This window comes from Equus przewalskii, chromosome 2 (assembly GCF_037783145.1).
Source record: "Equus przewalskii isolate Varuska chromosome 2, EquPr2, whole genome shotgun sequence".
In the NCBI taxonomy this organism is placed as follows: domain Eukaryota; kingdom Metazoa; phylum Chordata; class Mammalia; order Perissodactyla; family Equidae; genus Equus; species Equus przewalskii.
In genome coordinates this window covers 53,539,897-53,555,213 of record NC_091832.1, presented here as the reverse complement: position 1 = coordinate 53,555,213, position 15,317 = coordinate 53,539,897, and the positions used below count along the sequence as shown (strand labels likewise).

At 42.1% G+C, this 15,317-nt stretch overlaps 1 protein-coding gene and 1 long non-coding RNA gene across 5 annotated transcripts in view; one reads left to right on the top strand and one right to left on the bottom strand.

Moving 5' to 3' along the window:
• The window catches only part of LOC139081418 (uncharacterized), a 32,080-nt gene extending 26,347 nt beyond the window's left edge, over nucleotides 1-5,733 (top strand). For both annotated transcript variants that reach the window (XR_011536513.1, XR_011536512.1), the window contains 2 exons: nucleotides 3,873-4,071; nucleotides 4,572-5,733. This is a non-coding gene — a long non-coding RNA (uncharacterized lncRNA). The remainder of the gene's footprint in view (nucleotides 1-3,872; nucleotides 4,072-4,571) is intronic.
• Nucleotides 5,734-9,122: 3,389 nt separating this feature from the next.
• Nucleotides 9,123-15,317, bottom strand: part of ADAM7 (ADAM metallopeptidase domain 7) — a 65,505-nt gene continuing 59,310 nt past the window's right edge. For all 3 annotated transcript variants that reach the window (XM_070606977.1, XM_070606979.1, XM_070606981.1), the window contains 3 exons: nucleotides 12,723-12,785; nucleotides 11,213-11,269; nucleotides 9,123-10,178 (listed from right to left, as the gene is read on the bottom strand). In XM_070606977.1, coding sequence (XP_070463078.1) covers nucleotides 10,134-10,178; nucleotides 11,213-11,269; nucleotides 12,723-12,785 — 165 coding nt within the window. In that variant the 3' untranslated portion in view covers nucleotides 9,123-10,133. The remainder of the gene's footprint in view (nucleotides 10,179-11,212; nucleotides 11,270-12,722; nucleotides 12,786-15,317) is intronic.

Genomic DNA, 15,317 nt, shown 5'->3' with positions numbered 1-15,317 from the left:
GGTTGGTTTCTTCTGCGGCCTCTCTCCTTGGTTTGTAGGTGGCAGTCTCCCCCTGTGTCTTTTCTTTATGCCTTTCTGTATCCTAATCTCCTATTCTTTTAAGGACACCAGTCATATTGAATTAGGGCTCACCCTATTGACCTCCTTTTACTTAATTATCTCTTTAGAGGCCTTATCTCCAAATACAGTCAAATTCTGAGGTACTATAGATTGGGACTTCAACAGATGAATTTTTTGGGAAACAATTCAGCCCGTAACACTCCACCCTCTGGCCCCACAAAATTCATGTTCCTCTTACATACAAAATACATTGACCCCATCCAAACAGCTCCAAACGTTTTAACTCATTCCAGCATCTACTCTAAGTCCAAAATCTCATCTAAATATCTGAATCAGGTATGGGTGAGAGTCAGGTATGATTCATCCTGACACAAAATTCCTCTCTAGCTGTGAATCTATGAAATCAGACAAGTTAACTGCTTCCAAAATACAATAGTGGGACAGCATAGGATAGGTATTCCAACTCTAAAAGGGAGAACTTGGAAAGAAGAAAGGGGTGATGGGTTCCACCTAAGTCTGAAATCTAGTAGAGAAAATTCCATAAGATTTTAAGGCTCAACAATAATCCTTTTCGGCTCCATGCTCTGGCCCATCCAGTTGGCAGCCCTGTTTCTCAGACCCAGCAGTCTGAGTGTGGTAGCCCAGCTCCTTTGACCCTGGCTGGTGACCCCGACCCCTCAGCCTGGGCACTCTGGGCCCGTGGTGGCACTAGCAGCCCTGTTAACTTCTGAACCAAATTCAAGGTCTTTCTTCTCTTATCCTGAAGGATAACACATGTTCATAGCTAGGTAGCTCTACTGGCCCAACCTGTAGAATCCCAGAGTCCAACAGCCCCCTTCATTTCATCCCATCTCTGTCCCCTTCAGTCCAAGGTGGGAGAATGTTTGCTGGTATAACCCTAACTCTATTCCTGGCTCCTGATGAGATGGCTGATTGGATCCATAAGTCACATACCCACAATCTCTTTAGCAAATTGTTGTCTAGCCACGCGGCTGATGTTCTCCCTAGAACGTGCCTTCTCATTTTATTGCAATATGGATAGGCTGAGAATTTCCAAATCTTTAAGTTCTAGCTCCTTTTTGCTTATCAGTTGCTTCTTTAATTTCTCTCTCTCTTCTCGCATTTTACTATAAGCAGCAGGGAGAAACCAGGGTGCACCTTCAACACTTTGCTTAGAAATCTCCTCAGCTAAATATCCAATTTCATCACTTACAATTTCTACTTTTTATAAAACACTAGACCACAATTCAGCCAAGTTCTTTCCCACTTTGTAACAAGGATCATCTTTCCTCTAGTTTCCAATAACATGTTCCTCATTTCCCTCTAAGAACCTCACAGGAAGCATCTTTAATATTCATATTTCTACTAACATTCTGTTCGTGATGACATATGTATAGCTCTAAGACAATAGAAACTTTCTCTACAACTCTCCTCTTTTTCTTTCTGAGCCTTCATCAAAATCATCTTTAATGTCCATATTTCTACTAACCATCTCTTCAAGGCAATTTCTGCCTTTTCTACCTGCACCTCAAAACTCTTCTAGCCTTTCCCCAGCGTCCAGCTCCAAAGCCTCTTCCACATTTTCAGGTATTTGTTACAGCAGCATCCCACTTCCTGGTACCAGAATCTGTATTAGTTTCCCAGGGCTGCACTAACAAACGCTGCAGACTGGATGGCTTAAGCAACAGAAATTTATTTCTTCACAGTTCTGGAGGCTAAGAGTACAAGATCTTTGTGGGGACGTGATTCAGCCCATAACACAAGTCAGAGGGAAAAGCACGTGAAACACACATAAGGCTGGGAATAGTGCCTGCTCCCACTAGCCGGACTGGATACCTCATAATTTATGGGACATTTGGCTGATTACTCGGTATTTCTCAGTAGGGAGAAATCAATAGCCCTAGACTAAACACTGCTTTCATCTTGCCTAGCAAATCTTAAAATCAAGACCTGAAAAGATCAGATTACTTCCAAATAACTAACTGCTTTTCAGAACAAAGTTCAAGAATATTTATAGGAATACAAGAAACCCCCAGTATCAGCAAGGGTTGCATTCACAATGTGTGGTATCATATCAACAATGACCAAGCATATAAAGAAGAAGGAAAGTATAACTCTTAATGGGCAGGATACTCAATCAAAACCAAACCAGAACAGGCACAGATATTTGAATGAGGAGACTGGAATATTGCAACGGTTATTGTAATTATATTCCATATGCTCAAAGATTTAAGGGGAGACATAGAATAAATAAAAGATATTACATGTTTGCATTGGATTTAATGTTCCAAGACAGAGAGACAAGGATGATTGTGTTGGATAGAATTGGAGAAAAGTGTCACTCAAACAGAATGCCTCTTCTCCCTTGAGTGCTCAGAGTCAGTTGTGCCCTGAGCTTAGCAGGGAGGGTCATGGAATCTGTGGAGTTTGGTGGCGAATTTCTGGAGTAGCTTTATAGTCTCCTCTGATCCAGCAGTGAGTCTGAGAATGGGCAGGGACCATGTACTGCATGAGCAGCTAGGAGAATTGGGTCCTATTCCCAGAACTAACGGTATCTCAGTTATTTTCCACTAGTTGCCTAAGTTCATTAGGCTTTATTTGCATTACCTAAAAAGAGTAACACATTTGCAAAAATCTAAACCAGTGCTTGCTGAGCCTGTCTTATATTCTACCCCGTGCTCCCGGCCCAGGGTTCCGCTGGAGGTAGCCAGCTTCTAGTATAATAATTGAGTAAACTGAATAGATATTTTTAAGTCATCTTTTTTGTAGGAAAACGTCTCTGAGTAATTTTCCCCAGCTTGCACCTATTGTCATATTAATTCACTATACTTATTTACACATGAATCAGTTAAAAGGTACTTCAAATTTAACTCATTATCACCTCCACTCTAGCCTGGTTCTCCTCCTCCCATTCTCTTTCCTGCTGAAGGAACCCATGCAGCCTCACCTGCACAAAACCAAAACTGAGAAGCCAGTATCAGCTTTTCCCTCTCCTCATCCCTGCTCTCTCAGTCAGTAAGAAAAAACCTTTGCGAAGCCATCCTCTTCTCTCTGTTTCCATCCTTCCCTGGGCTCTGTGAAGTTTGGTATCTTCTAACCTGGACAGGCCAGTACTCTCTTTCTAACTCACCGATCATTATGACTGTCATTTTTTCCCCCTCAAACACAAGTTTGACCATGTTACCCTCACTTAAACCCCTCTAAGAAGTCCGATTGCCTTTATCATAAACACAGCATAGAATATCCTATACAGCCTACCTTCAAACTACCTTCACACCATACTTCGCTATACACCTTTTAATTCAGCTACACTAACTACCCACTATGAATGGACCCATCATACTCTGGTGTTCGCAGACTTGCAGATTCTCCCTGGAATGCTAATTCTCTGCTTGGCTAACCTTTGTAGACTTGTTAAGACTGTAATAAAAACTTGCCTCCCTGAAGCCTTCTCTATTCCACCAAACAGTATACGTCTCCTCTTCCTTCCCAAGAGCAATCACATCTATGCCTTCATCCTGTGTGCCATTCATCACATTGATCCATTGAGAAGCCTGCTCCACTTCCCATGAGGCTTGGGTTTCTTCAGGCAGAGCTTTATACAGTTGTCTATCTTCATGTACCAAGAACCATACCTCAAATACAGCAAGTGTGCAATGAGTGCCTGTTGACTAAAGAAGTAAATGAATAAACAAGTAGAACCTACATGGTATCAAATGATATTTATTTTGTTATCTTTATGCCATTTTCCCCCACTGAAATCTACAAGTATTATTGGTGTCTGTCTCTATTTTTTGTTTGTTTGCTTTTAGAAGAGTCACTTGGGCTGAGGTCCTAGAGAAGAAGATTATAGTTTTGGCTGTTCTGTGATGCAAGAAATGAAGCTGTGTGGTGCTGAAATTTTATCATTCTTCTTTCTGAGTGTGAGTGTTCTCTCATTTGAAGATCCTGTGAACCCAGGGAGAAGGATGACGTTAGATTGGGCTTCTGCCTGATAATTCATTTCTGAAGGTGAGATATTGAGCAGCACAGTGTCCAGCTGGTGATATTTTCAGCATAGAAATCTGTTAAACTACTAAGGAGGCATTAACAAGATGGAATGAATTGATTATTTTTCTTCTGAATTGCTTGGCAGTGCCTCAATATTGAGGCATCAAATTTGCTCGGTGTGATACTTAGGACATTATTTCTTCCTTCCCTCAGCCAGCCTAAAGACTGCAGTAAGTGACGATATCTTAAACTGTGTCCTTCTTCAGAGACAGCATGAGACACACTTCAGAGAAGATCCAATTATCTCCAGCTACTTTCCCTGGCAGACCTGAAGACACATGCCCCTGAGACAGGACTTTAGGATTTTTTAAAATTTCACCATTCCTGACTCACTGACATAAACCTTTACATCAAGAGGCTGATGCTGATAATGTGGGAGAAAAGAATAGTTTAAAGATGGAGTGAGAATGATTTTAAATGCTGGAAGCTTTGTCTAAAGTCATTTATATTTTCCTTTCCAGTGATTTCTCTTTTCAGTCCTGTGGGAATGACAATAGACCTTCGAACAGTTTCTGCTCTCTATCATTACTTTGAAGAACCTGGAGAAGACGTGAAAATGAAATTGATACCTGCTGCTTTACGGCAAAACCTAGGTTAGGAAGTGGAGGCCCCACCCACTGCTCTTTGCTGGCCAGCCGCTTTTTGGATCAAAGTCGCCTTTCCCAAGAATAAACTCCTGGATTATTCAGTGGTCCCCTGTGATGTCGTTGTCACATTGGTGCGTGATAAGTCAGCCTCAAAGCCGGAGTAGGTAACGATTCAGATGGCAGCTTTGATCTGAGGCCTGTGTCCAGATTTCTGTTTTGCCATTTACAGCTGTGTGTCTGGGGATCTCCTATCCTTACTTTCCTTGTCTGGAAAACAATACTTGTCACAGAGCTTTGCAGGGGGCGTCAAATGATAAATGTATGAAGGTCTGGCAGGTGCCTGGAGTCTGAACGGTGCAGAACGGACCCTCCCTCTTTCCCCACGTGTTAAAGGCAACCACTCACCTGGTCATTCTTCATTTTATTAAAGGAAGGAAGAAGGCTTCTTCAGAAGGTTCTGCCCTTTATTGACCCCTGCCATCCCCTGGCCCACCGGCTGCTGTCAAGTGTCAATCATTCTGTTGGTTTTCCTTCCCCGTACACAGCTGGTAGAGGCAGCAACAGACAGTGTTCCCAGGCATGCTAAAGCGTACTAAAACAGCACCCAGGCAGAGCGCTGTTCTGTCGAGAAAGCATTTTCAAAACCCGAAGTAGTTGTAAAACCCAGAAAAGACTCCAAGACCACAAGCGCCCCCTAGGGAGTGGCCAGGAGAACAGCAGAAAGTGTTCAAGTCTCAGGTGCAGCCCCAAATACAGCTCTACGGTGGACAACGGCATTTCAACCAGGGTCCAGCTAAATTGGGAAGTGACTGCTGCCTGGCTTCCCTTTTCTTTCCTTGCTGTGTGAAACCACGCATCACTATTACTGTGGCTGTGAAGGCTGGGAAGTTTGGTGGGTGGAAAATGATAACGGGAGTGAGATATGTTAATTTTCCTTACCCATGTCTGAGTTTGGGGAGGCCTTAGCTTTTTCCCTGTCAAAATTATATTCACAACGGTAGCATGATAGTGATTAAAAGCATACTCTTTGTTGTTAGACTTCTGGGTTAATATCTTGAATATGGTACTTAATCGACCATCTCTCTTTTGGCAAATTATTTGACTTTTGACCTCGATTTTCTCAGACTGTGAAATGAGGATAATAATAGCAATTAACTCATAGGGTTGTTTTGAGTTAAATGGAACAATACATGTGAAGCGCTTAGAATAATACCTGACAAATAGCACCACTCAGTAAACGCTGCAATTGTTTTCTTTGTAGCAAATAGCTGGTATCCTTGAACAAGAAGCAGTGGCTTTTGAATTAACTTATCTAAGATTCTCTAAGATAGCTCTGCTAGAATTTCTTCCCAGCTAGGACTCCTATGATCCTGAAGGCCCCCTTTTCTATATCTTTTGTCCCTGGAGATCCCTGAGGTTTAAAGTTATATGTATCTTTTCTTAGCAATCAATATCCATTACATACAGCTCACAGTTACAGCTTTTCCTGGAGAAAGATGTTAATGGATTCTGTCAAGGCCAGGAGACAGCCACTTCCCTACATAACAGTTCTTGAGTTTCCTAAAAGCCTGGACTTCCGTTGGAAAGCAATCAGGAAGCTTCCAATGTGCTCAGAAGTCTAATCAATATTCCTCGCTCCTTGGTGATGATCGGTAGGGAGACATCAACTGTCATCAGCAGTCCACCACAAAGTCGTATGTCACCCAGGCTGCAGCTTTTCCTGACACTTACTATCCATTATCCCTCCCTGGGGAAGGGGAGCGCTTCAGGTTTCCATGGCAGCAGTGGCTAACTTGCTGGCCTTCAAAAAAGATAACAGATAATATAAAATTAAAAAACAAAACCAAAAACTAGACTCCCACAGTAGTTTTCAGGAGTCTGGGCTATTTGAGCTATTGAGACGTCCACTTTAAGAATACTGACCTTCAGAACTGAGGATTTATCTTTCCAATTTAGAATCTCCGTGCAGAGCTTTGGGGCTGCCAGCCCAGCTCCCATTTTGTTTAAGGGCGTGGTCCCTGTTTGCGTACCTCAAGCCAAGACCCTGGTAGAGAAGGAAGTGGTGTCTGGCAAAATTCCCCAAAGTTACATCTTTCATAACCTGGGACGCAGTTTAACAAATTTCCTAGTGAGTTTATTTAAAGTCACGATTCTGAAGTCCTGGTGTCGTCTGACAAAGGGACGAAATAACGGAGCAGTTCCAGCCCATAGGAGATTTAATTTGCTCTATTGCCACCTGGTGGCCATTCTAGGAACTGCATCAATGGATTGTAAGGTGCTGACGCACCTGCGACTCATTCACATGCCAGTAAGGAAGTGATTACCTTTCTGTAGAATCTGACTCCCAAAACGCGCCCACTGTGAATTTTTGAATTCCACAATCACCTGGCAGCGCAGGTTCCTTGAGAAAAAGGCAAAGTGACTGTGTGGAGCTGGTTGATATTTGAAAATCATCCGTGCTGTATTGGGAATGCCATTTTTGTTTTGCTTTGTTTTGGCTCACTATCGCTGTAGTCCTGCTAGATGGTGTCAACACACCCTTGAGATTCCTTGGCACAGTAGCATTTAGATAATATATTGTAATAAGTATGGATTCTGATTTTTCTGAGTGTTTTAAAAAGTGACTTGCCTGAACTTAAACTTCAGAATCTATTGCCCACCCTGCCCCCACCGAAATATACAGCTGTTGATGTCTCTGCTCAAGTTTTAAATTTTGTTTCTATATTTTATACTGTTTCTCTACGGGTTGTCTGCGTGGCTCAGTGGTCAGTGATTCGATCAGAGGTTTTTGTTCAAACTCCCTGAGCCGGTAAAGCTTCCGCGCTCGCCATTGATCTGCGTGTGGGCTGGGGAACATAGTCAAAGCGCACTCAGTTTTCACTCCGCTCCTGAATCTGCGTCTGTGCTGCTCTCTGGGGTGCTCAGCCCACGCGGGTCTTTCTCCATTCAGCCAGGTCTGTGTGGAGAGCTGGTCGCACCCGCCCTGCTTCTCTCATTCCCAGGCCCCACCTTCCATTCCTGGCTGGTCCCTTCCTCTCCCTGGCTGGACTACAGCCTCACCCTAACAAAGATGCATCTTTGTCCTATTTGTTTCCTATAGGCACTTTTGCTGATAAATCATTCAAGTTCTTCCTCCTCAACCCAAATCCAGCCCACTGAATGTCATTGAAAAAATGTAAATACAAAATTAGATAAAAGGTCTTGGAAGGGTCAATACATGTTATGGGCCCTGAATTTTGAGCTTCATTAGCTTCCAGATAAATCCACCTCTGTCCAGGGCAGAGGGTACATGACCCAGTTGCAGAGAACAGCCCAGCCCCAGGACACGACATCCAGGGCTGCAGAAAGCACAGTCTTAGCTCAGGCAAGTACCAGGATCAGGAAGCATTCTGCATGTGTGCAGGAGGCCGGGCAGCCAGAAGTTCATGGGGCCCGAGGTGGAAGACAGAGGCCCTCAGACTGCAGGTCTGTCCATTCTCAACAAGAGACCAGCTGCGATTGTGAGTCCAAGGGAAAGGATTCAAACCCCCGGAGGTGGCAAGAGCCAGCAATATTAAGGCTGTGAAATCATAGTCAGGGACAGAACTGTGCCTACAGGAACCACTAACAGGGAGAAGCTGTGAAGATGCTTCCTAACGTGTAGACGGTACTGCAAGGAGAGGGTCTCTAAGAAATGGAGCAGGTAGTGGCAGCGTTTGAAAGGAGCGTAGGTAAAGTCTGGAAGGCCTAGGCTCAGCAGCATGGGCCAGCAGGGAGAATGCCCCCTAAAATACCAAAGGGGCTTATCTGGCAGGAGGCCTCCGGCGTTATCTGAAGAAGAAAGATGCAGCTTTGAAGTCTAGAGTGATTATCTAGGCAGGAAGCAATGAAGCAGGAGGATTTAGGGGATAGCAGACATATTCATAATTAGAAACAAAAGAAATTTGGGGGAAAAATATCACCAGAAATCAGTGGAGCCCCAGGCAGAGGAAGTGGGTGGTGATGGTGAGTTCTCTGGCAGAGATGAGGGAACGATAACAAAAATAATGAATCAAGAAGGCTATCCTTTGAAAGGAGGAATAAGATATCACCCAAATGTATGCTGTTCACCAACATATGTACTGTTCAGGAGAATAGAAATATGTGACTGTTTTCTTTTGGACATCAGAGGATTGTTATTTGCTTTCATAAAGCTAGTATATATCAGATTTGGAATTTCTCTTTTTTCCTACAAATTTACATAAAATATTTAAAGAAGCTTCTTTTGCTTTAAGTACACATTTATCCGTATTCTTTCTTAAAGTGATGGTTTTAAGTAGAACAACAAAAGCTTATAGAACGCTGACAGTATAAAGCGCTGAGCCGCTGCTCTCCTTGGCGGGTCTCAATCTCTCCTCTCATTACCCAGGCGACATAGCAACAAAGATTTCACCAAGAACAATCAGCTTTCTTCTTTGATTTGCAGCTTTTATTTAATTGAAACTGAAAATTTGCACTCAGCACTTGAAAACTATTTCAGTAAATAAAAAGATAATCGCATATAGCTTTAACAGTTAACGAAAAGAAAAGAAAGAACACAAGAGAACGCGTTGAGAAACATCAGGGTAAGAAATAGCTGGAGTCATTCCCAGGACAACCCCACAACCATAATCAGCCGGCAGGGACGGTGGAGAGGGCACCGAAGCTCCACGTTAAGTGCTCAGATCCATGTATTACAACGATCTCCCAAGCCCTTCAGGGGAGTTGGGAGTATGTCTTCTCTGTTGGAGTTAATTTCCTGAAATTCTTGTAACCCTCTGACTTCTCTGTCAGGTTCTTAAGGAATTCTAGGAATTTAGGAATTTAGAATCACCAGGGGCATTTCGCGTCCTCCTCGGCTGCCACCACAATTTTAAGAACTGTTCTCCAGTGGTGGGGACTGCTCTTCTGCCTCCTCCACTGACAGGGGCGGGAGGGCCAGCGCCTACTTTGCAAGAAACTGGTGAATCAGATGCCTTGCTGCACTGAATTCCTAGGCATTTCTGCAGGGGAAACTTTCATTTAAACCAGAATTAGTGGTAATCGTGTCATGTTCAAATTAAGGTAAATACTTTTATGCTCCCAAAGAAATAATATTTTATAAGCCGTGTTTTGCTTCTTAGACAAATTCTGCTGTAATTTACTATCCTCAAGGTTTTGACTCTTTTTTAAGTAACTAGATTAACATTTTCTAGGAAAACACTAGAGCATGGAGACTGTTTATGTCTGTATTAAGCTAAAGAGCATTTGAAAAACTATAAGGATTTTTTTGGGTGGCATATGTCTACGCTACAGATTATGAATTCTACAGTAAATATTACAGAAAGAAGTTGTTTTTCTTCAGCATTTTCTATCTGGATAAAGAACATTTGAAAAACTACCAGAAATTTGTGTAGCAAATATCTAGGGAAGGTTGTGAAGACCTTGCGTCCAGAATCCTCAACCCAGCCTCGCACAGCCATTTTGGATATCCAATTTCAAGCTCTAAATAGAAACAGATGGTTAAAAATGAGTTGCTTTCTGCAAAATCTATAAGCATATTATACTTCAGCTACTCATTTGTATCTACTAATTACAATAACCTTTCTGGATTCTGTTGTACGACATATATTCACATTTTTCCAGATCTCATTAGCCATGGCTAATTAAGCAGTTATTAAAAAATGAAGAAGCCTATCACAAAAGAAAAGAAAATCACTTTGTTTTTCATTCCAGGAAGCCAGTTTGTTTGTACTAAGGAGTGCCCTCTCCACTCTCCAATATGAGGCAGATTCATCACTGTGGATTGGAAGGACCATTAGAAACATCCTTCCTTCTCCATCTCAGTAGGGAGGGTGTATTGGGCAGGATTTCTTGTAAGGATGCTTTATGGGGGAAGCTTCATGTTAACCCAGTACCTTGTAGCAACTCAGCGAAAATCACGTTGAATGGATGCATGAAGGAGTGAAAACAAACACTCTGAGGTGTAGCCAACCAGTGCTCATTTTGTCTCCCTTTGACAAAAATCACAATTTTTTGATACATTTTCTAGAGTAGACATAGTCATTCAAAAGTGAAATGATCCCTTAGATACAGTCAGCTACTGATTTGGTAAGTGAAAACTTGAGTAAAGCAATAATGGAAAAAAACGGTTCCATTAGGAATGATACCCTTTCTGTAGTTACTATTATGTCCTTTAAAATACTTCATGAGAACCCATGGCTATGTATACTCTGGCCAAGAAAAGTTTGAGGAAGAAGTTTTGTTTTTGTTGTTATTTCTAAAATGTATTGCGACTCTGACACTGTTGAATTCTAGCTTGCTCCTTTGGTCAGGTTGAAAACTCTTGGACTGAAGCATGCTCTGATGAATTATCTGTTAGAAATTTTAGCATAACAGACAAAACAATTTCAACCTTCCTACTCTTCTGATAAGGACAGAGGATGTCTCTGGTCAATCAATGAGCAGGTAAAGAACACAAAAGGATGCTAGCATTTGAGAAATTTAAAAAGGGGGTACCATCCGTCACAGGAACCTACCACTTTGGCACTTTGATTGGGATCTGCGATTTCTCTTGGATCTTCACTTGCAGGTTTCTAGAAAATTAAATTTTGTTGTGTCAGGAACTGCACCAGATGTGACACATAGATCCACACACGCATGAGCGCATACACACACAGACCACCTCTTCCCGATGCACGAAAAATTTAAGAGAGTTTGTAAATTGCTGTGAGATGAGGGGGCATAGTTCTGGTTAAGCGAAGCTTTATCAGAAACCATTTTTCCTTGTAAACCTTTCTGTAATTTTCTCCAACAATATATTTGGTAAGAGACTGCCAAACATTTTTCAAGCATTAGGGCTTTCTTTAAAAAAAAACTCTATTAAAATCGCAGTAAAACCAATTTATAAAAATGGATTATGATGGTTGAGTGGGGTGTGGGGAGATGTGATCCTTCAGCTCCACTCTGACTGTAGAGCACATTCTGAGATCCGTGTGTGACAGGAGGATTCTGTGGAACTGCAGACTGAAAACTATCTTAATCACACTCTTTAGCCTTTAATAAAGAAAGCATAATGAGAATTTCTGATTTTAAAAATATACAGTTGAGAATCTTGGAGCATTCAGCACCTGCTTCTGAAGAAGTGTTCCACGGTGTGACCTTGAGGATGCAGATGTAGATACGGAGACTGCAGCAGTTGCCATGACCCTAGAGATCCTGTCATAGCTCTTTTTTGAGTCAGTCTCTACTGCACATGTGTGCTAATTTGGCTAATTTGCTGCTTTCTCTTCAATATTGATTCAGGGAATACACCTCCTCAATCAGTGGAAAGCCCTCAGGCTGATTGAGGCCTCATTGGAAGCTGTCGTTATGTTTCTACCCTGAGGATCAGGGCTGGGACCAGAGTGAGGGGAGTGAGACAGTCCTCTCAGGAGCAACATTTAATGGGCACATACAAGCTCAATATTCATGGTCAATAATGGGTTAATGCATTGTTTTTAAAAATAAATAAAAACTAAGTCCCAAGAATTCATGATGAACACAATGCCAATATTTTATTTTATTTTATTTTTTGAGGAAGATTAGCCCTGAGCTAACCTACTGCCAATCCTCCTCATTTTGCTGAGGAAGACTGGCCCTGAGCTAACATCCATGTCCGTCTTCCTCTACTTTATATGTGGGATGCCTACCACAGCATGGCTTTTGCCAAGCGGTGCCGTGTCCACACCTGGGATCCAAACCGGTGAACCCCGGGCCGCCAAGAATCGGAATGTGAGAACTTAACTGCTGCGCCACTGGGCCGGCCCAATGCCAATATTTTCAATAAAGACAGTCTCTGACCAAACCCTTACATGGCTCGCTGTGCGCTTCTCACCCTAATCCCAGCCCTGCTGAGAAGTAGGAAGTGTCCTATTTCTGCCTCAAATCAGAGGGTTACATTATATTATTAAACCTTTTCAAGGAACCGACAAATGATTAAGTGGCATCAAAAGTATTCAAATGGACACAGACTAGCACAACCAACAGAAAGAAGGCAAGGGACCATACCAGTGTGATGTAGTGTGGACTTGAGAAACTGACTGGGAGTCTCTCCAAGGGCTCTGCAGTTCTCTGTTAGTGAAAAGACATATTATTAACCTGCAACTAGCATTCAAGCAAGTATGACTATTTCCCAAGCCCCCAAGATAAATTTTCCAGCCACCTTGAAATACAGTCCTAGTAAGTGGACAAATACTGAAACACATGGAAACGATATTCTTCCCTAGCTTGTTCTCTTGTGATGGATGAGTCTAAGAACTTACCTATAAAGCAAACTTAAATATGAGAAGAGTGGGAGCTGCTTTATGTATTATGTATGAGTAGCACAAAGCAAGTCTGTTGGCCTCCAAATCTAATATCTCTAATTATTGGAATGCCTGAAACGCCACACCCAGCTACATCTCTTTGTACCCTGAAGGTCTTTGAGAGCCCCCAGAACTTACTGCTGTAATGCAGGTGTGGCTGGCCCAGGCTACCCTCTTTGAAGTGCTTTCTGCTAACCCCACCAGATGTTAATACAACTAGAAGCATGCCCAGTGGAAACCTAGCAGAAGTGCTGAGAGCCACGGGAAAAAAGAATCAAGCATAACTAATGTAAGAGGGACAAGACACCACAGACGGACCTTTCCCAAACCACAGTTTTGCTGAGAACTGGCCTTTGATGGGAAACTAATGTGTCAAACAAGCACTAGCTAAACCATTATTATCTATGTAATTTTATGACAAATAATACAAAAAGTCTAAACATGAGGTTCAAGGACCCCAACTCTCCTACACAACCTACATTTATAATATATTATGTTATATATTCTGCTAAAAGTGTATTTAATTTATTAATATACTCACAAATATTTATTAAGCTCCTACCCTAAGTTCCCTCATTTAACAAAAAACCTGAAGCCCTTAAGGATTTTGTATTCCAGAAATGTAACATATGTGCCCCAGGCTCTTTCTGAACCTCTGGTTGGCTTCTGTGACTATTCAGCATTGATCACACGCTCAGGCCACCTTCAGCTGACTCCCTTCTCTGGGAGGGCACCTATTTTGCATATTAATTTAAGAGAAACATAGTTAGGAAGGTAACTGCAACAGCATATGAAGCACAGTAGATAATTAACACATATTAAGTGCTAAATTTGTACCAAACACTTTACTAAGTACATTTACATATAGTTTCTTATTTAAACCTCAAGGAAATATATGAGACTGATCTTAGCACCCTGTGGTTTCATGTCAGAAAATCTCAGTTTAAGCTTAAAAAATTTTCTTACAGTATTTTCTGTCCATTTGGGTGGACAATTAAGTCTTGTTTTTAACCATCTTGGGGTCATGATTGGCCTAATAAAAACTACAAGTGGATAAAAATGATAAACTATCATATAACCAGAGAAGGATTACCTCTTCATCCCTAAATACTCCAGAGAAGTTCAGTCGAAGTATTTCTGCTATGATGTCATATATGTGTTCCTTGGGAGAGGGTGGGAGCATGTCCTGCAGCGTGTGCAGTAAAAACATGTAGGGCTTTTGGGACAGGTAAAGTTGGGGCAAAGCATTCAAAACCTCCAGAGCTGTATAACAAGACCACCAGTAACCAAAAACATCCTAATTTTACAATACTGGCACCATTATATTTTCACTGGGAATTTGCATATAACAAGGGTCAGTTGATACTTTGCCTCCAAATTTAAGTCTTACGTTCCCTCCTTCAAGACTTAGTTCCTAGTGGGCAGTTTCATTGGCATAATCTTATCAAGAATGCTTTCTTCATTGGACAATGTTTTTTTAAACTTATTATTAGTTTTTTTGAGGAAGATTGGCCCTGAGTTAACATCTGTGCCAATCTTCCTCTATTTTATGTGGGACATCACCACAGTATGGTTTGACAAGCAGTGCTAGGTCCATGCCCAGGATCCAAACCTGCGAACCCCAGGCCACTGAAGCAGAGTGTGTGAACTTAACCGCTATGCCACCAGGCCAGCCCAAGTTATGCTTTTTGGTGAGGAAGGTTGGCCCTGAGCTAACATCTGTTGCCAATCTTGCTTTTTTTTCCTCCCCAAAGCCCCAGCACATAGGTGTATATCCTAGTTGCAAATCCTTCTAGTTCTTCTATGTGGGATGCCACCAGAGCATGGCTTGATGAATGGTGTGTAGGCTTGTGCTGGGGATCCCAACCGGCAAACCCTGGGCTGTGGAAGTAGAGTGGTTAACTTAACCACTCGGCCATGGGGCCGGCCCCAACAATGTTCTTTTTAAAAGGGAATGGCTTTGTAGCTTATTAATCTGCCTGCTCATTCTTTTTCAGTGTGGTGAATGCACAGATCTTCACAGCTGTTGTTAAAGGCACTAAACAGGCCTCTACTTGCCAGGACTCTGCAGGATTGTCAGCTTTTTCTTACATCTTCATATATTATAGACAAGGCTGTTATTTTAATAAACATTTTCCTTTGGTGTAAAATATACACAAAGAAATGCATAAATCCAAAGTGTAGAGGTGGATGAATTTTCACAAATGAGCATATCTGGGTAGCCAAACCTGAACCAGATCAAAAAATAAAACTCTAGCACCCCCTCTGAAGAGGCTCCCTCCCCTCTGGTAACTGCTAC